This window comes from Rattus norvegicus, chromosome 8 (assembly GCF_036323735.1).
Source record: "Rattus norvegicus strain BN/NHsdMcwi chromosome 8, GRCr8, whole genome shotgun sequence".
NCBI lineage: Eukaryota > Metazoa > Chordata > Mammalia > Rodentia > Muridae > Rattus > Rattus norvegicus.
In genome coordinates, this window is record NC_086026.1 from 99,024,863 (window position 1) to 99,049,711 (window position 24,849).

A 24,849-nucleotide genomic window follows, 5' to 3' on the forward strand; every position below is an offset into this window, starting at 1 on the left:
GTGTTCTTTCATGTGGTGATTTGAGTTCAAGAGAGTGTGTGCTGGCTGGACACACTGTGCCATCCCAGAATTGGGATTTGTGTGTCTGGCACGGTGGCAACCTGCCTTGGGAACTAGATGGGTAGAGAGATTGTTGCGTGGTTCAGAGAGTAGCTGTTGGCAGTGTGATACGGAATGGTGCTTAGCGGGTGAGACGGTTTGCTGACTGAGATGAAAATATCCAACAGATGCCATGCGGCACTATGGTGCTGACACTAGTTGGGTTAAAAGAAACCTCCTTTTTTAATTTTACAGCAACATGCCTGTTTGAGGATTCTCTAAAGAGGACTTCTGATCTTAATAATATCAATAAAATCACATTCCCACAACAAAAATAAGTACCTTATAACCTGTTCCTTACACCACCCTTACCAGAATTAACTCTGATTGTGCAGTTGGCCATTGGAACTCAGGAAAAAAGCCTCCATTATTTGTCCCAGGACACAGAGCTGATTAAAATTAGGTTTTAAACCCAATAAGCTATTTTTGGACCCTTTACTTGACTCCTGCATATTGACTCCTTTCTTTTCTGTCCCATTTTTTTTTTTAACCTATACTCAGTGAGTAAAAGACAAGGGTCATTCTGTATGGAATTACCCAAGAGCACTGCTGAAAGCCGGCTGTGGAAGGAAGAAACAAAGCTGGAAATCCCACGTGCAGAGTATCTAGTGACTCCCTGGTGCAGGTGGCCCTCTCAACATGTCTGTACAACACTTAAGATAAAGTAGAAGCTTGGGCAGCAGTGTGGAGGTAGGAGTGTCTGAAACAGCTTGATATCAATCATGTCCTCAGGCCTTGAGACACATCACAGTCCTCTCTATTCTCAGCAAACCTCCAGAACAGGGTCTCTGATCTTTTCTGTAGGCCATGGGGTTTCCACATAAATGGCCCTCCAGCAAGTGCTCCCTCATAAATGGGATGGCATTTATCTCTGTGATCTAAGAGGACCGTGGACAGACCCTTTAGCCTGAATTTGCCATGCTGACTTGAAACTGTTTGTCTGCCAGCCAGTCTCCTCCACTGGACTGTGACTTCCTCCGAGGCAGGGGAATAGCTTGTTTATGTTTTAATTCTGGCTCAAAAACAATGATACTAATAAATAGGTCAACCCATTGTCCAATGTTGTGGCTCTAGCATGTGAGGAAGGGAGCAAAGTATCCTGTACGGAAGTAACAGAAAGAGGGAAAATCAAATGTGATGAAAGCCATTTGACATGTGGGCACTTGAGCAAATGTGAGCAGCTGTGAGTGTGCCTATCACACCCCTGGATGCTGGCTAGAAGCACACATATCAGTGTACCTCATGCACCAGCTCAGAAGCAATGGGGAAACCTCGGCTATCAAGGCTATGGAAAGAGACAGAGATTTAGGTAAGCCAAACAAAATGAATTTCCTTCTTATTTTCTAACCCATCAAGGCCCAGGAACTTCTAAGGCTCCACTGGTTTTCTTTATTCTGCTCACGTACCATTTCCCAGTCCTTGCAGAGCTCCTAAAGTAAGCAGATCACGCACAAAGCCAGGGGTGGCAGAAATTCTCATGAGGATGACCTTGGTGGTGGTCACTGGGCTGACTGTGTGTACAGCCACTCTGACTGGGTGTACAGCCACTCTGCCTGGTGCCAGATGTGCAACATCTCATACCACTGACTCATTAACATTTCAAGCATCAGAATGGAAATTATTCCCACTGTGGATGTGGAAGACTGGGTCAGAGAGTTTAGGATGCTGCCTGCACAGCTATGAAAATGACAGAGCCAGGATTTGGACTCTCACACTCCTAAGAACATCTCACTGAGGGCAGGGTTATGCCTGCTACCCATGAGTCTATCCTCTAAGATATATACATATACATATACATATATATACATATATATATATATTAGTCAGTATGTATATACAGAATCTCTCTGAGATAGTAGTCAGTATGTGTATACATAATCTGTCTAAGATAGTAGTCAGTATGTTTATACAGAATCTAAGATAGTAGTCAGTATGTATATACAAAATCTCTCTAAGATAGTAGTCAGTATGTATATACAGAATCTGTCAAGGATAGTAGTCAGTATGTATATACAAAATCTCTCTAAGATAGTAGTCAGTATGTATATACAGAATCTATATGTTCGAGTAAAGGGTTTTGCTCAGTACATCTAACAAAGAGAACCGAATATTAGAGACCAAAGATCTACAATCTCTGTAGAAGAGTCCAGATATGTGTGAATGCAGAGGCCTTGAGGAACACACAGAACCCAGAGGCCAGAGAATGCAGAGATCAGCACCAGCCATTCTCACTTTAGTCTAAGCACAGAAGAAGTAAATCACACTATCTTGATGTAGAAATGATGTAAAGAAGTGTTTGATCTTCTAACAAGGCCTGGTTGTAGCAGTTCCTTAAATATTTACTATGTAGGTGACAGAGTGAATGGCCATGGCATTTCGGGGTAAATACAAGTAGACTCATCAAGGCAGGGTGGGCTTTGAGGTAAAATACAGCACTTTGGTTAGAAAGAAGTATGTGAAATTCAGGCTCAGTGGGTAGAGGCAATTGCCACCGAGCCTGATTATCAGAGTTCGATCTCCAGGACTCACATAGAAGACAAAGATAATCAGTTTCAGCTACTGACCTCTTCATGCATGAAAACACACACACACACACACACACACACACACACACACACACACACACACACACAGAGAGAGAGAGAGAGAGAGAGAGAGACAGAGACAGAGACAGAGACAGAGACAGAGACAGAGACAGAGACAGAGCTAACCGAAAGCTTCCAAAGTCTGGGTGAGAATTTTAAGACTTCTTGCAGAGGCAAAGGAGATCTGCAGAGGATGTGAGAACAAAAGTCATTGAACACTCATAGCAAGAGTCATTGCACACCTAGAGAGAATTCTTTTAGGGAAGTAAACACAGAAGCAGCCCATGAGATGAGGTGGGACATGGAGGGAACGTCCCCAAGCACCAGGTAGAATGTGAAAGCTGGACTAGAGGATGCCCAATAGCGAACAAGGTAGAGGTGCGTGAAAAATCACACAAGGTAAATACGTAGACGCTGACAGCTAGACTGGGAATGTGTGAGCCACAGCTCATGTGGAGCTCCTTAGCCAGGAACATTGCTGGGTTCTGGCCATCCCCTACAAGTGAAGTGAAGAAAAGACACTAGCTGCAAAGGAAAAGAATGTGTCATCTGAGAACCGAGGACTTTGAGAGCTGAGCATGGTGACAGGACATTTTGAGGGCCTGGTCTCCAGCAATTTCTGACACTGAATCAAAGCTGAGACAGTGACCAAAGCTGGTTACCCCAAGAAAGATCATCAACAAGAGGTGGCAAATATCAAGAGGAAAAGTCACAATAAAAATAGTTTTTATTTTAGCGGGGTTACTTCACACAATAGCTCCTTGATGTGAGGCATTTTAAGTGGGTCATACTTAAGGTCCTGCAGGTTTGGTGAGGCATTGGAGGTCAGGCTGGCTCACTTGGGTTTGGTAATACAATCACCTAACCACGTGAGTTCTCTAATGGCCATTTTTTTCAATGTTATATAAGATCCTGGGTTCCAGAAGTCTGGCCTGAGCCTGGTATTCATGGCAAGCAGTATAGGGAAAGAAAAGTACCATGATTCCATGGGCTTCCTTGGGGTCAGAAAAACATAATGCTCTTTCAACTTTCCCTTTCCTCTCATGTGGACCCTGAATTTAAACTGATTTTTGCAAGTTTGTCCTTCTGAACAGCACTTGGGAAACTCACACCTCTTCTTTGGCTCAGAATCCTTGAAGCCCATCCTATTCCTCCCTCCCACTGAGAGTCCAGACCTCAGAGACCCTGGGAGGGCAGCATATGGCCTGTCCAATGACCATAGAAGCTGAGAGTATCAGGAAGACAAGCTACTGTTTGAAACTGCATCTCGCTGGCAGAGAGGAGTCACTAGAGCCTAGCTGGAGTGAAGGGAACAGTCCCTTCCACCACAGGACAAAACAAGGAAGTGTCTGAACATATACACATGGATTCCAGCACTGGTAGAGTAAGGTCTTTGATAAATGGTCAGAAGTAACACAGAAGAAGTGCAGAGACTGTTATATAGGAAAGAGACAACTAAAGAAGAGGAGACATTGTTTACATTTGCTCGTTTTTCCATGGCTGAATAATGAAATTGTTTCCCTAAACTCTACTCATCTTAGAGTGAAAGGGCTCATATTTTCAAGAATATCATAATGCATGCAACAAAATTCATGCCAGAGACCTAACAGCAAGGACACTAGCAAGCCTCTTCCCATGTTTGCCTGGTACAGATCCCACTACTTCAGCAAGGACACGAAGATAACCTTGATGTTTGCTTGCCTTGATGCACTCCCCCTCCTGCAAAGTCCTTCTCACACCACCTGTCCAATATCCCAACTGTACTGTCTACTGGCGGCAGCATCCCAGCATGAGCTCCACCCAACTGACTGGCACCTTGGCAGAACAAACAGCCCGTTCACGTTGCCCTCTCTGTTCTAATGTGAAGAGGCTGCCAATTCTGGAAGGGAAACCAGCAAGAGGCAAGGCTTTTCATGGAATGTCTGAGGCTGAAACCAATCACAAGAACTTAGATTTTCATTACCTCCTTTGATTTCCGATGCCAGTCTTTGTTATTGGCTGGGCCGGCATCTTTTATCTCCTCCTCATTGAGGCTCATCCGGTTGGTATATGTGATGGTTCGCCAGTCTCTGGGAGAGTTCGAGATGCTGGCAATTTTGGACTCTGTGGCACTGTTCTCCTCAGTCAGGGACCTGGAAGATGGCCTGGTAAAGAGGCTTTTCTTTAAGGCCTTGACTCGCAGGCTTTCACTGTTACTTCCACTGACATCGGAGCAGCACCAGTCAGGACTATTCTCCAGCTTTGGTCCATGGGAGCCACTGTGTGCATGGAAGACCCTCGGAGAGGCGCTGTCATCAGAAGGTGCCTCGCTGGTCAAGGAGTTCAGGTCAATCTGCACATTCACTTTCTCTGGCTGCTGTATTTTCTGATCCAGTTTATTGAGTTTTCCAAGGACCTGGGAAATTTCCTCTCGGACCCCTGCTAGTGATTCCAGCTTTCGCTCGATCTCACCAATCCTGAGAACCAGTTTGCACACGCTGCTCTTCAGCTCTTCCTCGGAATGGTGGACGTTTTCAGGCCGGTTACATTTGTCTCCCTTGCTCCCGGAGACCCCATTGGTGATTTTGGCAAGGTTATGCTCTGGTGAACTATCACAGTCTGACTTATGAAGCTGAGACAAGGAGCCGGTACTGTTGTAGCAGGATGACTGTATCACTCCCGTGGAGCCGCTGATGCTCATGTCATCAAGAAACCGGAAAATGTCACTGATGTCGTCGCTGACAATTTCTGAGTCATCATCCGAGTGCTTCATGGCATGCCTGTCGCTGTACTTGGCCTGCCCCGCAGAACACAAGTCTTTGCATTTTGGGGGGTCCAGGACATGCTGCTCTGTCTGGGTACCCACACTGCTGGTATCTGAGCTGTGCTGCCCACTGGTGCAGCTGATGCTTTTGTCTTTAAACTTCTTGACTGCTTCGTGCTTCTCCAGGTCAACAGGGGATGGAATCTCTTTAGATTTGAGTCCATTCGGTTTCACTGCGTAGCCAGCAGGGAGAACCTTCTGTTGATCCTTTGGCACCAGATAAACTGGATGCCTGTCTGGGCCTGAGAAGTTGGGTGTCTGGTTGCCAGAATTTGGATAGCGTAGCTTCTCTTCAGAGGGATTTCTATTGAAAAAGGAGCGTTCAAAATCAGGCACTTCCTCTGTGTTTAGGCTCCAGCTTTTGGCGGGCCATGGCGTCTGTTTACTGGGCCTCCCTGGACAGCGCCTGGTATCTTGTGTTCCCATCACTGGAGTGGGTCCAAAATAGGTAGAGGCTTGAAGGTCATCTAAGCTTTCATGCTTTGCTCGCCTTTTGTCAGGGATGGGGGAATACACTGGGTTCAGGTACTGGCTGTGGTAAGGCATCTCAAAGCTATGGTTGAAGAAGGGTGGCTTGTGGAGCTCCTTCTGACTCCGGGGCTCCCCATGATCCTCCTCTGCTTTGTTAGTTGTACCAACCAAACTGGGAGACACAGTCATCAGATTGTGGAAGTCTTCTTTGAAGATGTTCCTTTTCTGAACACAGGACTGAACCATGAATGGTTCCTCACTTGAGATGAAGGTCTCTTTGATGCCTTGGCCGATAGGCAGAGAGTCCTGATCTGAAATGGACTCATTCTCAATATTCATAGGGAAATATGTCCTCTGCATTTCACAAGGCTGAGGGCTGGCTACAGAATACGGAGAGAGGGCTTGCAGCCTGTCCAGAGAGGCTGCCCGATTTTTCACCTCTTTGCTAACACCCAAAAGGAAGTTGGGCTCAGAGGCAGGGACGAACTGTGGGCATTCCTTACAGTCCATCTTCCGGCATTTCGATGACTGCCTGGTGGGATAGCCTCGGCTGAAGGGCCTCTCACTCAGCTCGCAGTTGAGAGGCTCACAAACTGTGGGGCTGCACACCTCGGCGTCCGACCGGCAAGACTCAAAGGAAGCCTCCTCCTTGCGCACCTTGTGGCAACTTGTGGGCAGCTTCTCCTTGGCAGTGCCCCCATTCATCTGGATCAGGTTGAAGATTGTCACAATATCTGCCGCCACCATGATTTTCTTTGACTGCTGATTATTTACAGAGCATTTCATCTTGTCTTTGAATAAAGTGGCTGGAAAGTTGGGATCGAGGCATGCTGTGTAGAAAAGCACACTTCTCAGTTTTGCAAGCTGAGACAGATCAAACTGAGCACATAGTGACTTGCACAGGTCTTGATAAGAAACAGTATTTTGTTTACTGTCCAATTCTTCTAAGATCTTCACCAAAAAGAGAGAAGCTTCCTGATTGGCCTCCATGGTTTAGATTCGCAAGCTCACTGACTACACTGGAACATCAGTCAGTTCTATCCTGATGATAACAGAAAAGAAAGGGAGGAAAAGCAGTTAGAAACAGCAGCAGAGCTCTGGGTCCAGATTGGTCTGAACCATTTAAAGAAACACAAGGAAAGCAATTTAATAACTAAAAATGGTTCAGGGCTTTAAAATGTTCATGATATGTGGCTTAAAAATTCCTTTCCGACATGAAAATTTCATAAATGTACATTCTTATACTGTAAGGTATCAGCTTAAAAAACAAACTGCTAGGACATACAGCATAAATAAATTTAAGACAGAAGCCAGAGTTAAGATACTGTACTATATGATTCCATTTTAATACCATTTTGAAATATAGATCAGTAACTATTGATGATGATGATGATGATTTGGTAATTGCATAATATTTGCTTACTGGAGGGATTTTAGAAAAGAAAAATTATGAAGAAAGGCAAAAGTAGTTTATAAAATAAGAACAGTGTTAGGGACTTTGTGAGGGAAGCAAGGGGGAACATTCTAGATCAGAGATTCTCAACTTGTGGGTAGCAACCCCTTTGGGATTGAATGATTCTTTCACAGGGGTTGCCTAAGACCATTAGAAAACACAGATATGGGGTTGGGGATTTAGCTCAGTGGTAGAGCGCTAGCCCTGGGTTCGGTCCCAAGCTCAAAAAAAAAAAAAAAAAAAAGATGGTTAAGAAAACACAGATATTATGTTATAATTTATAAAGGTTACAAAATTACAGTTATGAAGTAGCAATAAAAATAATGTTGTGGTTGGGGGTCACCACAACACGAGGATCTGTATTAAAGGGCTGTAGCATTAGGAAGGTTGAGACCCACTGTTCCAGATCTTTCAATAGGCATTGGTTACTACACAGACATATATATTTGTCAAAACCAGCCAACGTACTGTTGATATTTGTGCTCTTCATTGAATGTAAAATTTATAGGGAAAGAAATCAAACTCACTATTGAACTTGCAGCAGTGATCTGCATTATAAAGTATTTAGGGGCAAAAAGTATAGATGCCTGCAAGTCACTTTGAAGCAAAAAAATCAGACAGCTTGGTGATGGATAGATATGTGATCAACCAAATATAGTAAACCATTTAGTGGTTGGATCCAGATGTGGATGCGCAATTATTCAAGATAACACTCTTTCAACTTTGCTGCAAAACTGAAAATTTGCATGATAAGATATCGAGCTAAAGAGAGTACTGTTTCAGAAAGAAATCCGTATTTAAAACCCAAATTTAACAACTATTTACATTTTGGTATACATCATCTTCTTTCATTTTAGTTTCTAGGAATACATAATTTCGAATCATGAAGACTGTACTTTATGCAGATTTATTTTCATAGTCTCTACTCAGTAGTGTGTCATACTTTTGTTGTAAAAGTTTTGTACAATTTTTAAGTTAAGGCATCGTTTGTATGCAGTAAAATTCATATTGCTTGCTCTTGATGGATGTATATAGCAAAACAACTACCACAATGTAGACTATCACTCTAGATGATTTCTTCATGCCCCTTGCATATTACCCATGGCAACTACTGATCTATATTTCAGAAGGAGAATAAAATGGAATTATATAGTATAGTGTGCAGTCTTTTGACTCTGGCTTTTTTTATGCTTTATTAGTGTTGCCTGTCCTGGCAGGATTTTTTTTAAAAAACTGATATCCGTTGCACTGTAGGAATGTACATGCATTCTTACATGTATGGAGTTTTCATGGTCAGTGAAGCTCGTTGTGTGTTGAACTTATTTTACTTATGCATTTCATATTATTTGGATATTTACAATAATTCTCTTGCACTTATGAAGACCATATAGTGGACACTATCATTTCTAATTGTCACTGGCCAGCCAAGCCCGCAGAGGAGAGCTGTGCTGGTGCAGCTGCAGAGCTGCAGTCCATCTGCAGGCCTTGTCAGTCTGTCTGCAGGACTTTGTCAGTCTGTCTGCAGGCCTAGTCAGTCCCACTGCACAGCTTATCTCTAGCCCTTGAATTCCAAACAAAAATGGCCTGCAAACTTCTCCTATGGAAAAAGCTACCACCACCACCACCACCACCACCACCACCACCACCACCACCACCCCACCCCCCCACCCCCCCACCCCACCCCCGTGTCTCAGCATCTGATGTCAGTTGCTGACCAGGGAGGCCAGCCTAGCCAGCTTGCAGGGCAAGGTATCCTTCATCATAGTCATTTTGTTGAGCATATTGTTTGTTTTCTGTTGGTTCTGCCATTTTTTGTAGTGGATACATCAGTACAGATTGTCCCCTCCTTTTCTCCCTACACTGGCCACCCTGATTGCTAACCTGTAGGGATCATAGGTGGATTTTAGACAAGGCATGTTTCCCATACCAGGCCTAGGCCACACCAGTGCCTTTCTAAGACATGGAATGAAAGCTTCAACCTTCGCTCCCAAGGGTTCACTGGCAGGCGTAGGCCCTCCACACCACGTGGGGCCTCCCTGTGTGTATGCCCGCCATCATAGCATTCAATCCAACTGGGGAAGAAGAGGGTGAAGTGGAAGAGAATCACAGCATGAACTAATCTGAAACAGGAAATTTTAAAACATCTAATTGAGTCAAATCCCTATAAGAAAACTCACTATCGATAAACATAGGCACCAGCCTCTGAGGTTTAAGATACAGCGATGATGCCCACTGTGTGTTCACTTCCGTAAGCACATGCTGTGTAGAAAGGGCCAACTGAAGCCAGTTTTGTTACCCTCCTGTGATACACATACAAGGCAGAAGCAGGAGGATTACTGCTAGTTCCAGGACAGCCTGGTCTACAAAGTGAGTTCCAGTCCAGCCAAACTCTGTCTCCCAAACACTAGACGCATACTAATTGCCATTGATTTTTAAATTGACAATGTTCTGGAAGGTCCAGCTCATTTTCAACAAAAGCAATTCATTTCCTCAGACTATACTTAAATAACAGGAGGCCGTGGGCACTTTCTCTGTCCTGAGGGCAGCTGCTCTTAATAGGTTTGTATAAATCTTAGCATGGTATCTGTCATGAATATCTGGAAACCCATGGCTAGACTTTACTTGCATGAGAAAAGAAAATAAAGTTTAACGGGCTCTGTTCCTGCCAGGGACAAGCCACCAGGAGATGGACTTCGCCCACACAGTGCCTCTGCCCTGCCCCAGTCCTTGCTTCCTTCGGATGAAAACATTCTGTGTCAGGATGTTCTGGCTTGCTGGAGGCGAGGACAATCTGTCACACTTGGTCTTGAAGTAAATAAATGGGTGTAGCTATCGGAGCAGAGGACAAATGAATGTAATTTAGAGAATAGTGTGCAGCAAATGCGTACCATATTTTATGGATCTGGTGGCACAAATTGCATTCACAGCAATTTTTTTACTTTAATCCCTGTAACCACCTTAAGAGACCTCTTTTACTTTCACAATTACTCTCTGACAGATGAGGGAAAGGCACTGGGAAACTCGGAGTACTGCAGCAACTGAGAACAGTAAGACCTAAATCCAGGGCTGCGGAGCTGAGCTCGCTCCAAGTAGTGTACACTATGTACCTCCCAGGAAAGCCCCAAGAAATGGCTCCCCGGAGAGGCCTTCCTCGTTCTCACTGTTGCTTTATTTGGCTTAAATGCATCCCCAAAATATCTATTTGCAAAAAAGAAAAAGAAAAAAAAAAACAACAACCCTATTTACAAAACGGAGACTCATTGTCTCCTGATAAAAGTATGAAAGCTGTGGGTAAGCCTGGGTCCTTCTTTATTATTATGAAAACTGACATTAGAGAGTTGAGGAGATGGCTCAGTAGTAAAGTGCTTGCTGGGCCAACATAAGGCTCCAAGTTTGGACACCCAGCACCCACATAAAAAAGCCAGGCACAGCAGCATGCATATGTGTCCCCAGTGCTGGGGGTTAGGAGGAATGAGATGAACGGATTCCTGGAGCTCATTGGCTTCCCAGCCTAGTGCAGTCAATGAGTTCAAGGGTCAGTTCAAGACCCTGTCTCAAAAAATAAAGTGGAAAGCAATAGGGAACTCACCCAATGTCAACAGCGGATGCCTTCATATTGTGCTGGTTAGATTTTGTCAACTGGCCATTTGGGAAGAGAGAACCTTAATTGAGAAAATGCCTCCATTCGGCTTAGCTTTAGCCAATTCTCTGGGGCATTTTCTTAATTAATGATTAACGTGGGAAAGCCCAGCCCACTGTGAGTGGGTGGTGTCACCCCTAGGCAGATGGTTCCAGTTTTATAAGAAGCAAACTGAGTGAACCATGGAGAGCAGGACAGTAAACAGCACTCCTCCATGACCTCTGGTTCAGTGCCTGCCTCCAGGTTCCTTCTTTGAATGACTGCCCTGACTTCCTTTCATGCTGGACTAAAAATCTGTAAGACAGAATAAACTCTGTCCTCCCCAAGTTGCTTTTGGTCGTGATTATTTTATCACGGCAACAGAAAGCAAAAGCAACATGTGCACATACTTGTGCGAACACATCATACACACAACTGGCATTAGATGCCTGTGGATGAGAAAAGGGAAGTGGACGCAGGGGTGGCACACACACACAAAGGATGATCAACCATTAGAGAAGCTGTAAGATTCGCTATGAAACTTCAACATACCCAGAGAGGAGCAGGGGTGGGGATGCTGCACAGTAAACTTCTAGGCTCTCTGGATGACATCACGAGCCGATGTTCAATAAGGAGCGACTGGCAGACTACCTCCCTGACCACACTAATGATTCTACAGGGTAAGAGGAACAGCCTCAGTTCACAGAGAAGGAAACTGAAGAACTGGCAGACAAATACTATACTAACGAGAGAAAATACCTAAGTTGTCTGAAGTCCAATAATGAATAAGAGACCCAAAGCCTTCTGACACTGCACCAGATTCAACCTTGTATAAAGGGAGCAGATGTCCATAGGTGATGAAGTAGGGGAAAGGGTCTCTATAGGGCTGGTCTACTATGGAGCATCAGCTTTGAAAATTGACTCATTCTGTAAAATGAGCAATACAAGTCTGCCTGGAGCATGACTTGGGCCTCCCTATTTTTTTCATTCCCGAGTTCTTTAAAGCCTTCTGATTCCCCACTGTGGAAAACTCCATTCTCAATCACACATTTCCAGAGACCTTCATTAGTCCCATGAGTTACTGCCTCTGCCTGGTTTACACATCTCCTCAGAGGGGAAATAACAAGCTGGTTGTAAGACTCATTATTCAACTCTTATTAAATTGGAAGAAAGATCATAAACTCATTCCATAGGGAAGTTCTGAAAGCCAAGGATGAAGTTTCTACCTGGAGAAAGTGGGGATGTCCTCTCAGTTCTCAACACATGGGACTCCCAGGCCAACCCACTCCCCACCATTTCTACTTGGTGCTGACTCCATGCACGTCTCTTGTCTGCAATCATTCAGCACCCCTCTTTCTGGGGCTGGAGGATGGCTCGACTATAAAGTATTTGTAGTAGAAGCATTGAGGACTGCGCTAGGATCAGCTGGAAAAGCTAACACCACTCTTTTCTTGGAGCCTGTGGTCTCAGGGATGAAAACAGTCTTTAGGATCAGTGCTGGTTGTGGCTACAGTGATTATCATTTTATGAATATAGAAATTGAGGACAAGATGATGACCTGACTGTTCAAACGCACATGTGGAAGTAGGGGCAGATCTGGCAGCTGGAGCTCCTGACACGTATCCTACGTTTACTGGCTTTCATACAACATGCCAATGGCGAACAGCAGAGGCCAGGGGAGTTTAAGCAAGGTATCTCAGTCGGTGATGAGATGAAATCCAGCCAAAGGGGGAAAGAGAAGACAGTTCTGTGGAGACAGTACCACCCCCAGTGGCCTAGAAGACTGAAGATATGGGGGTTTTGAGTTGAAAAGAAAGGGTCAAGAAGTGTTCTAGTCCAAGGGAAGGTGGCTAGAAGGTGCAGGGCAACAGAGTTTGGTTAGGATGAGAAAAGGGGAAGGACGAGCAGGAAAAGTAGGGTATGCTGTGCTTTGAATAGATGCCTTCAAAATTCAGATACAACCAAGAGACAGGCTTTTAAGAAAAGATTATAGGTCATGGGGTGTTTAATGGCTAGGATGACATTCCCTTTGAAAGACACTTCATACATCCTGATACACGGTCTTCTTCCTTCGGCCAGGCTGAGGATATAGCAAGAAAGTCCTCACCAGACATTAGAAGCTGTTACCTTCCTATGAACCACCTTGCTTTTAGGACCATAAGCAATAAAATAGCATTCTCTCCCAGTTACAAAGTCTCAAGAACTCTGGGACAGTAGCACAGTTGCTTTTCACGGGCAGGATGCTGGCTCCAGGGATGGAGGCTACAGGAAACCGTCAAAGGTAGCTGGTGTAAAGGTAATCCTGGGATGAAGCTAACCACACCACATATAGGGTGTTCAGACTGGCACCCACATTCTTGAACCCACATTCTTTTCTACCTTTCAGAAACCTTGATGTGCAAGTCCAGGTTCTTCTGTTTCCTGGCCCATGGCTGCTCTCAGGAAAGGGCAGGAAGCAGACGCCTGACTCTGCTCCCCACCCCCCATTCACTGTGGAGTCTTGTTACTTTTCCAGCCACATGCTAGTAGCGATAAGGGCTGGTGTGCAAAGGCTGAAGTGAATGTCTGCACTTTCTCCTCCTGAGATGTTAAGTGCTCACCGTGCTGACATCTGATCTTAATCAAACTAGAGCAGAAGAGAGGCTTCTCTCTGGTTGTGGCTAGCAGTCTCTAGGAGTGCTGGGTGAGATCTCTGGACAGAAGATAAGCTTCTCTACATCATTCCTGCTCAGTCCTTTAGCGGTTTAATCATCCCTCTGTCGCTAACTGCTCAGAGATCTGATGAGAATGAAAGACATAGCCTTGAAGTGGATTAGCAAACGTCAGCTGTAAAGTAAGGCATTCCCATAGCCTTTCCCTTTCAAAAGGCAAGACGAAGTAGCCATAATGTTCTCACTACACACTCAAAAGAAGCACAGCATGAGAAAATCCATCTGCAGGTTCCCTGAAAATCCTGGCTTTTTTCTTTCTTTCTAGATTATGTTGTTCTTGTGATTTGATGCAAGTATGGACTCAGGACTATAAAAGAAGGGTTTCAGCCTAGAGATCTAAAATCTGGAGCAGCAGCCTTCTTTGTGTTACCCCTAATTTAAATTACAAATCAAAGGAAGGAAAGCCCAGGTTCTTTCTTACAGATATGCTGAAGAGGGTATTAGCGAATTGGGAAGGAAATTGCTGTGCTATTTACCTAGTGTGTGCCCCTGAGAAACGTAGCCTTGTCATGAAGCCCTTAGTTTAGAATTCAAAATGTTATAAAGCTAAGGCCTAAGAGAAAGGAACACTCCTAACACAGTGGTAGAGAGAGAGCTCCCATTCTGAGTTCCTAGAAATGCTGGAAAGCATTTGTGTTGCTGGGAAGTTTTTGTTGTTAATATGTAATGCTAAACCTGCAAGAAGGCAAGATAAATGCTTAAAAGTCCAAAGCAGAGATAAAGCTGGAGATCACAGAGGGAGGCAAGGAAGTGCTTAAGCTGGAGGGCAGGGAAAGTCCTATTAGAGGGAAGGCAGCGAGAGAAATCTGGCAGACAGCAGGAACTAGGACTATGCACTGACTGTTCTTTATCTGGAGTGGAGTTTGAGGTGTGTTAGCCAAAATAGGGAACAAAGGCATTTGTCACCCTCTGCCTAGGTTCTGTATTTAACAATGCAATGCTTGTGTGTGTGTGTGTGTGTGTGTGTGTGTGTGTGTGTGTGTGTGTGTGTGTGTACCTTAGAAATATAAAACAAGGTCACCATCTTAAATGCTCTTGGGTCTAAAGTTGTTGCCCCAGGGTACAAAAAATTTTAATCTAAGAAATCAAAGCCTGTTGTGTGTTGATCATATCCCTGATGCCAATATGTAAAACTGCCTTGGACAATTGCAGGTGGCATGGTCTTAGAGGAAAAATAGTAGTAACAATTTTAAAAATTAAACACGAAAGAAAACAAATCTTGAGACACAAAGTAACTAGCAGGATTTGAAGCTCAAGATTTTTCCAAAAGGAAACCACAATTTTAAAAAATATAGATAAATTTAAAATTAAATACATCGCAATGTATGAATACACACACACACACATAGAGTAGGTAGTCTAGATACAACACTGATAGCATAACATAGAATTTGGAAAATAAAGAGTACTTGTGGAAAAATAATCATTCCGTAAAAAACCATGAACAGATTAAATAATATAATACTTAAGCGAAGTGAAAATTAGTGACCTGAAAGACCTAAGGAAACATAGCCAAAACAGGACTAAGGAAATGAAAATAAAAGATATGATATTGGGCTGAAAGACAAACGCATAGAAGGACAGGTTTTAGAAAATGTCTCTAATAGCTGTTCCAGAAAAAAGAAAGAGAACAGCAGAAAAATGATAATGTCTAGGAATGTTCCAGAATTTACAGTACAAACCTTCAAAGAGCAAAACGACCAAAGCAGAACAAAACACACAGCAAGAAAACGTGCCTAAGTGCAGAAGGCCATCAAAGGGTGTTTATCCTTAGATGCCTAAACCAGGCACATGGAAACTCAGGTACGCCAGAAACAGAAGGAAACCCTTAACTTAAAAAGTTCAATTTTAAAAGCCTTGGATTTCAAGAATAAAATGCAAAGCAATAAGCAGAAATCAAATGCTTAACATGGTAAAGAAAGTAAAATGTTCATAGTTACAAGATAAACTATTATTGAGGAACTGAAGAGTTAAAGAGAAACTCAGGAGTTTTTCATTCACGTTCCTCAGGAAGAAACTGAATTTAGGTGAAAGAAACAAACATGTTGTAATATTGTACAAATATAAAATGATTTGATGACTTACAAGCAAAATGAAAAAGGGTAAGATGAGATTTTTAAACTTTTTTTGAGTTTCCTTATATTCTGTAGAGTAGGAAAGAGAAGTAAAATAAGGCTGGATGGTAAGTTAAAATAATGTTAAAAAACATTACAGGTGGTCATTTAAAGAACAGAAATAAAATGTAACATTTATGTAGGGCTTCTGAACCAGATGACAGAATTATTTCTAAGTACACAACACAATAAATGTAAAGAGTATGAATTTGCCAGGTAAAAGTCAATGACTCTCAAATTGTATTCTTGAAAAGTAAAATAAAACAGCTACCTATAAAAGCTATATCCAAAAATAAAATCACATAATGAAAACATAATGAAAATCAGATATATTGGTCCAAAAAAAATCAGAGTGTAGTTTATATTCACTGCAGGTAAAATGACACACTTCTTAAAGATCACAGACTCTGGGAAAAGCTGCCCAAGTTCTCATCTAAGCGATTCTGTCCTCCAGCTCTGCGATCACAGAATCTACAGGTTTCTCTGTGTGTGTCTGCTTAGCTTTAACATGTGGATGACGCAGCACCCATGTCATATGTAGATGATACAGCACCCATGTCATGTGGCTGAGTTACTTTTGAAACAGTACTTGCTGAATGCTAAGAATCCATTATAAGTATTTTTATTATATTAACACAGAAGAGATGACTTTAAATTGAACAAAAGTGCAATTCAGAAAAGCAATACGACACAATGATGAAAAAAATTCACCAGAAAAATACAACCTTAAATTCACAAAAGTGTAGGATGCATGCCAAATTCATGATCTCTCTCCTCTCTTTTACACACACACACACACACACACACACACACACACACACACAGAGAGAGAGAGAGAGAGAGAGAGAGAGAGAGAGAGAGAAAGAGAGAGAGGAGGGGGAGGGAGAGGGAGGAAGAGGGAGGAAGAGGGAGGAGAGAGAGATTCTAAAAAAAAGAAAATTAGCCTCTTAGTAAAATTCTAGACAGGTATTATAAACAGAACTCTGGACCTAAAAATAAAGTTCTTAATTTAAAATAAATTATTTTATAGTTAAATTCTATTATTATTTCTTTAATATAAGATGTTTTACTTAATCACTAACATGGGTTCACAAAGAAATAAAACTGTTCCCAGGTGCTCTTAATAGGAGGAGAATGGCATAAAGGGATTGACTCAGAATTACTCAAAATATAAAATCCATATATATTTAATCAATTTGAGAATAAGACTCAAAACATAAAAAAATTCATGGGAACATACACTGCCATGTGGATCTTCTACACCACTGCCACTCAGAAACAAAACCCAAACATATCATAGGAGTGTGTTGTGAAAAGAAGATATAAAGGCACATGCGGAAATGAAAGCAGCAAGCTTGGGATGGTGGGGACAGAAAGATGTAGCCAGTGTCCTAAGACCAAGGCTTCTGCTCATCCAGAGCTTGTCCATGCTTGGCACCCAGCGAAATCAAGAGAGCCTCAGATAGACTATATGTAAGTTCCCTCTCTGTCCCCATGCGTAAGGCCCTTTAGACAATCTTCCTTATTAAGGAACACTACACTGTTCCTACCTATCCCCCCAAAAGCAGGGTTTGGCTCCCTTCAGCTCTTCTAAGTATTCAAAAAAAGCGAATCCTGTCCTCCTGTGAGAACTTTAAATATTACAGAGTCCATTTGTTTGCACTGCTTCCAAGTTCAATCCCATCTGGCCCTAGGCAGTGTGCAGTGTTCACCAGGTTCCTTAATAAATCCATGTCAATCCCAATGCCACAAGCCACATGTTCAATTATTTGGGGGAATGGGCACCTTCCTCATCAGGGGGAAGAACAGCGAGTAACTACAACAGAAACTCAACAAACTGGAAGAGCCTTTTCTTTAAACAAACAAAAACCAGGCGCTGGAACAAAGATGACACCCATTGCCACCTTTGAAACCTCATTTGCAAGTGGGCATCTGTTAGATTACTTTACGTACTTGTCTTAAAAATTTGTCTTAAGAACTCACTAATAAAAAAAAAAGAGTAAAGTCAGGCATGATGGTGCACTTGAGACAAAAAGCAGGATGGTCAGAAGTTCAAGTTTAACCCAGGCTACAGAGTGATCTGCAAACCAGCCTGCTTTACATAAGACCCGGGGTCAAAAAATACTAAATAAAAATTTTAAAACTAGAAGATTAAGTTTCTACTTGCCTACTTCTAGCTGGGACATGTTAAATGTGGAGCTAACATAAACTTTCAGATATAAGGCTCTACAAAGGCAAAAGCCACTAAGAAAACTAACCACGCATGCCTAATTTCTCGTTTGTTACCATTTGTGTTTTGCCCCGTTTCCTTTCCTTGTTTCATTTTTATGAGGAAAGCCCTTCATGTTAGAGGAAGCATAATAATTATTTCCTCAAGGTAACTAATTAAGAATCCTTGTTGGTAGAGCTGGGGAGAAAAACTCAACTGGTTAAGAGCTGGCATTGCTCTTCCAGAGATTCTGATTTTCATTCCCAGCACCTACATTGAGGACTCATGACTTCCTTTAATCTCAGCTCTAAGGACTCTGACGTTTTCTTCTGTCCTCCTGGGGCCTGTAGTATTCCAACACACATACATGTAAATAAAAGTAAGTGGTAAAAGATAGAAGAATTCTGGTCAAAGTAGAAAATAGTTCAGGTAGTTAAATATTAAATCATAAATAAGTCAATGGCACAGACCGACCAGATCCAGGTGTAGGTCAGGATATGATACAGACAGCATTGCAAGGCAATGACAAGATGGTGGTGTGTTCAATCAAAGTAAGTGTGTCTATGGTTTATTGGTTAAGTACTGCTAGAATAGTCAGAAAAACAATTGGCTTTAAAAATTTGGCTTCATCTTTACTCATAGTGTGTACATAAAAGCTGAAACCGAAAAAGCAAAAGTTTGAGTCGAAGGTCAGATAATCTGAGACCCTGAAAGCATCTTCTGCAAGTTCCCAAATGCTCAAATCAGAAAGAAAAGAGAAGACCCATTTACATACATGAGAAGTGCTTGGTCACCCATCTCTAGAATTATAAAACCTGGAAAAGGCAGGAATCAGATGCCTCTTGTATCTTATGGAGAGCTCTTAAAATTAATAATGAATAAATAACCCAAGCAAAAATGGCCAATTTACAAAGAAAAGAAGGAAGGCAAAGAAGAAGCTATAATATCATAGCAAACAGAGCAGAACAGGAAAACAATTTGTTTGATTATTTTATTATTCATAAACATAAGGAGCATAAAAATACTTTCTTTACCAAGTGGAAAAGCACTAAGTCTGTACAGTCTTTACCTCCTGATATAGTTCAGGTTACCCCTAAAATCTTGTGTTGAAGGCTTGGTCAGGAGCCTACACTGCTGTTGGAAGGTGGTAGAACAGCGAGGTAGAAACCACATACTCCCTAACATTTCATATGCTACCTCCCCACGGCCATCGCCCATGCTTTACACACACTACTATACATACTCCCTAACATTTCATACGCTACCTCCCCACAGCTATCGCCCATGCTTTACACACACTACTACATGAGCCCCATCTATACCAACTTCCCATATCTAACACAAAGTCCCTTACCCAAAACTAAACACCACTACCTCCCCATGCCTTATACACACCACCTACCCATAGCCAACACACACCACTTAGCCACACCAACACATACCACCTACCCACATCCTACACATATGGTCTCCCCATATTCTACGCCCTACATCTCTACCCTCAACTGTCACTCCACACCCACTACTTACCAACAGCAACACTTTACCCATACCCTTCATAGACATGGCCTACTCATACTCTACATATCACCTACTCATACTCTACATATCACCTACTCATACTCTACATATCACCTACGCATACTCTGAACCCTACACTTTCCCTATCCATTCCCTACACACTACCTGCATGCTCCGTAACACTCCCTACACGCTTCTAACCCTCCATCCCTTTCACCTACCAATTCCACACACACACATAGTCAAAGGACTCCAGTTTCTACAGCTCTGATGAATCTTCCAACAAGCTCTCCCTGATTTCCGACAGTGACCTCTCATGCTGCTGGTCATTTAAGCTGCCCTAACGCTCTAAAGTTCTCCAGTCCCTATAAGTTTGTTGACCACTTATATTGGTTTTTATTTCCTCAGCTACTTAATTTTAGGCTTTTAACATACTCATAAAGCTACATGGTTATCATATTGCTTGAAACAACCTTTTTTGTAAGTTCCAGAGTTATTCCAGATGTTGCCTTGTGGCCGCCAACCATACCACAGGAGTCACTGAAGGTTAAAATTAGCAAACACAAAGTAAACTGAGTAAGGCCACAGAGAATGGGCATCACTGAGGAGCCTTCTCAAGTCAGAGCACAGCAGATCACTCATTGGCAAGCTCCATGGAAGCTCTCATTCGTAGAAGGCATTTGGAAAAATACTCAGGACATCAGGAAAGCCACATAGTGGTCATATTCATTCAATAAATCATGCTGGAATGATGGCATCAAGTCCTACGCGCCTGTATCACACACACACACACACACACACACACACACACACACACACACCAGCACACACCAGCAAACACACATACAACCGACAGCACATTCTGAAGGTCACTCTCTCAGTAAAGAATTAAAAAAAAAAATCAATCAGTATGCCATAGCTATATGACATGGCCCATTCAGCTCATCCCACTGCCACATGACTCAATAAGATAGGATTTTATGGCAGTCAGGGCTGATGCATAAATACCACATCCAGGTATGTGCTTGTTACTGGGGTAGGAAGGACTCGGTGCAGGTTAAGTGTGCATGGCACACTGACTACATTGAGCTAGAGAGCACATTTCATTTGGAATCCTGAAAGGAGGTAGGGTGCCACATTCTTAAGAGAAGCCTTCCAGTGGCTTGCAAACTATTCTCCTGAACCCTTAAGCACTCCAAAGGGGGCCAGACACCACACTGCGAATAAAAGAGGCTTCCATGCCCCTCCCTGATTTTTAATCAGTTTTGTCCGCTTAAATTTTATGTAAGCCTATTGTATGTGCAACATACGATATATATATGTGTGATTATATATATATCGTATATATATGTTACATATACATATATATCTTATATATATCGTATGTTGCATATACAATAATATGCAAAAATACATACAGAAAGCTAAGCGTTGCCCAGATCACACAATGAATTTGAAGCATACAACTGCTTCTGCCTGCCTTACGTTCAATATCCTTCTTCTCTTCTTTTTCCTTTAATTTACACTGAGCCTGCAGGGTAAGCTCCAAAAACAAACATTTGAATGTCAGCGGGAAAAGCTAATCAGAGAGCATTAGCACCAAATTCACAGAGGAATCTGGAACCTTTCCCCAGCCAGTCTGAGGAACGCATTGCCACTTGGCTGGAGCAGCAAACAGGGCCTTCCCCTTCCTCCTCCTGGTCTTCACATTCCAGCTCCCCGTGCACAGGCCATGGCCACAGCCCTGCTTTCTGCTTTTGTCCAAGGTTTCCAAAGAGCTTGTGAGGGGAAAGCGAAGAACAGAATCTCATGCCCATTCTATGTGCTATGGACAACTTGCCAGAAGCACAAATCTTTCAAAGGGAACATTAGAGTTTTTAGATGCTGGTAAGACACAGAAATTTTGCCCCTGGTGTTGGCCAGGAAAATACTGACATTATATATCCAAAATTCCTAAGGACTCCAGCACTGGCAATGAAACCTCTGTCTCTCTTCCAACTATTAAGTGCTATGCAACACTTTCACACACTAAATTCATCAGAAATGCAAATGAAGCGTTTGATCTGCTCTTCCCCTAGCAACTGACGTTTATTTTCACATACTTGCAGATCTATACAAATCACTCTCACACACAATAAGAACCAGACTTTTCTAAGCAGACATTGAAGGTTTCCCTGCAGGCTCTAGGACCTTAAAAAACCACTCCTCTAAACTGGCTGATTTTGCAGACACTCCAGCCTTTCTCGGTTTACTCCTATCCTCTAATACATAAAAAGAAACCCAATTCAAAGGGCTTGTTCAGGACAGCCACCCAACTCTCTCCCACTACTCTCATTTGAGCAAAGTCCCCTCCCCAGGCCATCAGTGAACTGGCCTAGAGCTCATCTCAGAAGGCACCTATACCCAGAGCAAGTGGCTAGCTTCTCCCTGCAAGAAAGACTCCATCAGGAGAGGTGGGAACAGAAGATTGTTTGCAGGAAAATGGGGGGTAAATAACTGGCCAAATGCACTGCCCCTCAGTTACTCCTGGAAATCCTTCATGTCACGCTGCATAACCTCATAGCCGATCCAAACTGTCAAACCCCCAATCACAGACGCAGCTGCCATGGTCCTTAAGCTCCTAAGAAAATCACCCCCTCCTTCAGACAAAATGTAAGTTTTACAAAACCGACCTGGGTTACAACCCAGACTCCATGTCTCTCTTCCTGGTCTTGGCACACCTTACTTAATCCCCACTGAAAAGACTATCTGACCACAACTCACCTTACCACCCTCCGCCACCCTCCGCCACCCTCCACCCCCACGCCTGTGTTCACAACCTTTAAATAGCGGCCACTATTTCACAAACAATGCTGGCATGCATGCTGTTAAGAGCAAGCTACTCAAATGCTTCCGAGAAGCTCCCTACACTCTTGCAGAGAGGACCAATGATTACTTGCTGGGTTTGTGGCTTCGGAGAGTACTGGACTTGGCAGGGCTGGCGGCAGAGCAGGTGGGAAAGGCTGCAGAGCGGTGAGCTAGTGTGTGAATGAACTCAAGCCCCGCTGCCAGCCAGGCCCTGCTTTGGTTTTCTGGCAGGGGAACTTGAACATCTCCCGGAGGAAAGACACCCCCCTTTCCACATCAACAAAACTGAAAATTTCAATTTAAGAATGGGATGCACTGGTCCGTTCTTCTAGGGTTTGTTTGGTTCTCCACCTTACTCTGATATGTCGAGGGGTTTTCATACAGACAGCTCACCTACTTGATCTCCAAAACACCCTTGTCTGAAACGAATTCTCAATCAGGAAAACTTACCCAGAACTATGTGGTCTTTGGCCATTGTCTCTCTACCGTCATCTCTTTTCCCTCCACCAGATATGGCCAAGCCTACCACCTATCATGCGCGCGCGCACACACACACGCACACCACACACAAACACACATACCACATGCGTGTGCACATGCACACCCCCTTTTCCACTACAATACCGAGCTCAGCGAAAAGGATTCCCGCACCCAGCGGCTTGCAGTCGGGAGGCTATCGGAGCCAAGGAGAAGGGTCAGCAGCCCGGGACTTTACAGAGTCCCCGTGTAATAGCAACCGGCACATAGAGATCACACCTTGCATGCACACACTTGCACATGTGCGCCCGAGTCCCCATCGCTCTCCCGCTTTCTGAAGTTACCTCTGGGGGCTGCTCCAGCTCTTGGTCCCCGGTCCTCCGCAGGTTTTGAGAGGCTCTGAGGTGGTGGTCCACTCCGCCTCCAACGCAGAGCTTCCTGAAGGTTCCCTAGGCAAAAGAGTCCTAGGCTGCAGGGCAGCCCAGGCTTTGCACTTGGGGCAACGTCCCTGGCATAGGGCAACTTCAGCCCCCGCAGCGCAAGATCCGGATCTGCAAGCTAGGGTCTCACCCGGGTTTTCCTGGGCAGTCGGCAGCCAGTGCCCACTTGCATAATGTTGGGGCTTTCTGCGGCCTCAGGATGCAGCCCTGATCGGTTTCTGAGGCTCAGCCAGTGTCGCCACGTCACGGACTTTGATACCGTGGGCAGTTCGGGCCAGGAACCCTATGGTCAGAGATCCAGTCTAGCCTCTCCATCATCTCCCGCCTGGGGAGCTGAGGAAGGGAGGACTCTCCAGCACTGGGTACGCGCTCCCTGGGGCGGGAGGGGCGGACTGGAGAGGGGCGCGGCAATAGCGCCGAGGGCGTGCCCTGCCAGAGGCTGCAGCCACCTAGAGAGTGGGTGCCCGCACCCCCAGAGTCCTAAGAAGGCCTCTGTCTCGTTTTGAGTAGCGCCTGCTGCGCTGGGGCAAAAGCAAGCAGAGGTTGGAGCTGGAGCGAGCCTAGGGCCAGATCCACCCCCGGGGTTTGCTTCTCCCTATTTCCCGATGGTGAAGGTGACTGCGGCCCCCAGTGGAGAAGCAGAAGCTAACATTGTCAGTCGCTCTCCTTTTCTCCCAGCGCACTATGCTCGCCCTTCCGGGGCCTCAGACTCTGCAGTGCTTCAGGAGGCCAGGGCAAACTGGTCACTTGGCTCATTGATGTTTTCCCTCTTGGCCGGTGTTTGCTTCATTGTTACCCAGATTGGAGAGACTAGCGTTCACGTGACCAGCCCTCCCCCAAACACGCACGCACACACTTAACCGAATAGATTTCCAAAAGTCCAATTGGATACATCGATGAGGACTGGAGGATTTTCCCAAGCCACTCAGGGTACTGCAGTGGGACTGAAACTCAGCAGTCTCCCGGTGGTGCCACCATCTATACAAATTGTCTCCTTAGCTGGGAAAGTCACACCAACAGTGCTTTAAAGAAATGGAATTATAGTTTCAAACTCGTGAAATCAAGAGGAAAAAAAAGAAGGGAAGGGAAGGGGGAAGGGGAAGGGGAGGGGGAAGGAGAAGGGGAAGGGGAGGGGGAAGGGAAGGGAAGGGAAGAGAAGGAAATAGGAAAGGGAAGGGGAGAGAAGAGAAGGGAAGGGGAGAGGAGGGAAGGGGGAAGGGGAGGGGAGGGAAGGGGGAAGGGGAGGGAAGGGAGGGGGAAGGGAAGGGAGGGGGAAGGGAAGGGGGAAAGCCTACTATTGGGGAACAAATAGCTAAGGGTAGCACCCTCTCTGGGTCATATTAGGTGGCTTTTCCAAGAGTGCAACCAAATGCATGATCCTGGCTAGCTTTGTGACCTGTGGTCTGTCTTCTGGCCTTGGGAGGTGGTGGGGGCTGGAGGGATGCAGGTCTCCATGACAGCTCCCCTGTGTGAGTTTCCTGCTATGACTGGAAGCATTCT

At 44.1% G+C, this 24,849-nt stretch overlaps 1 protein-coding gene across 2 annotated transcripts in view; it reads right to left on the reverse strand.

Annotated features, from left to right (window-relative positions):
* The window catches only part of Minar1 (membrane integral NOTCH2 associated receptor 1), a 31,776-nt gene extending 7,635 nt beyond the window's left edge, over positions 1-24,141 (reverse strand). The window contains exons 1-2 of one of the 2 annotated variants that reach the window (XR_001839494.3): positions 23,254-24,141; positions 4,648-7,000 (exon numbers count right to left, since the gene is read on the reverse strand). Coding sequence is in view for 1 of the 2 variants with exons in the window: in NM_001377067.1 (NP_001363996.1) it covers positions 4,648-6,948 (2,301 nt within the window). In the remaining variant the exon portion in view is untranslated. The remainder of the gene's footprint in view (positions 1-4,647; positions 7,001-23,253) is intronic. The other variant, NM_001377067.1, reaches the window with a different exon arrangement.
* Between the last annotated feature and the right edge of the window lie 708 nt (positions 24,142-24,849).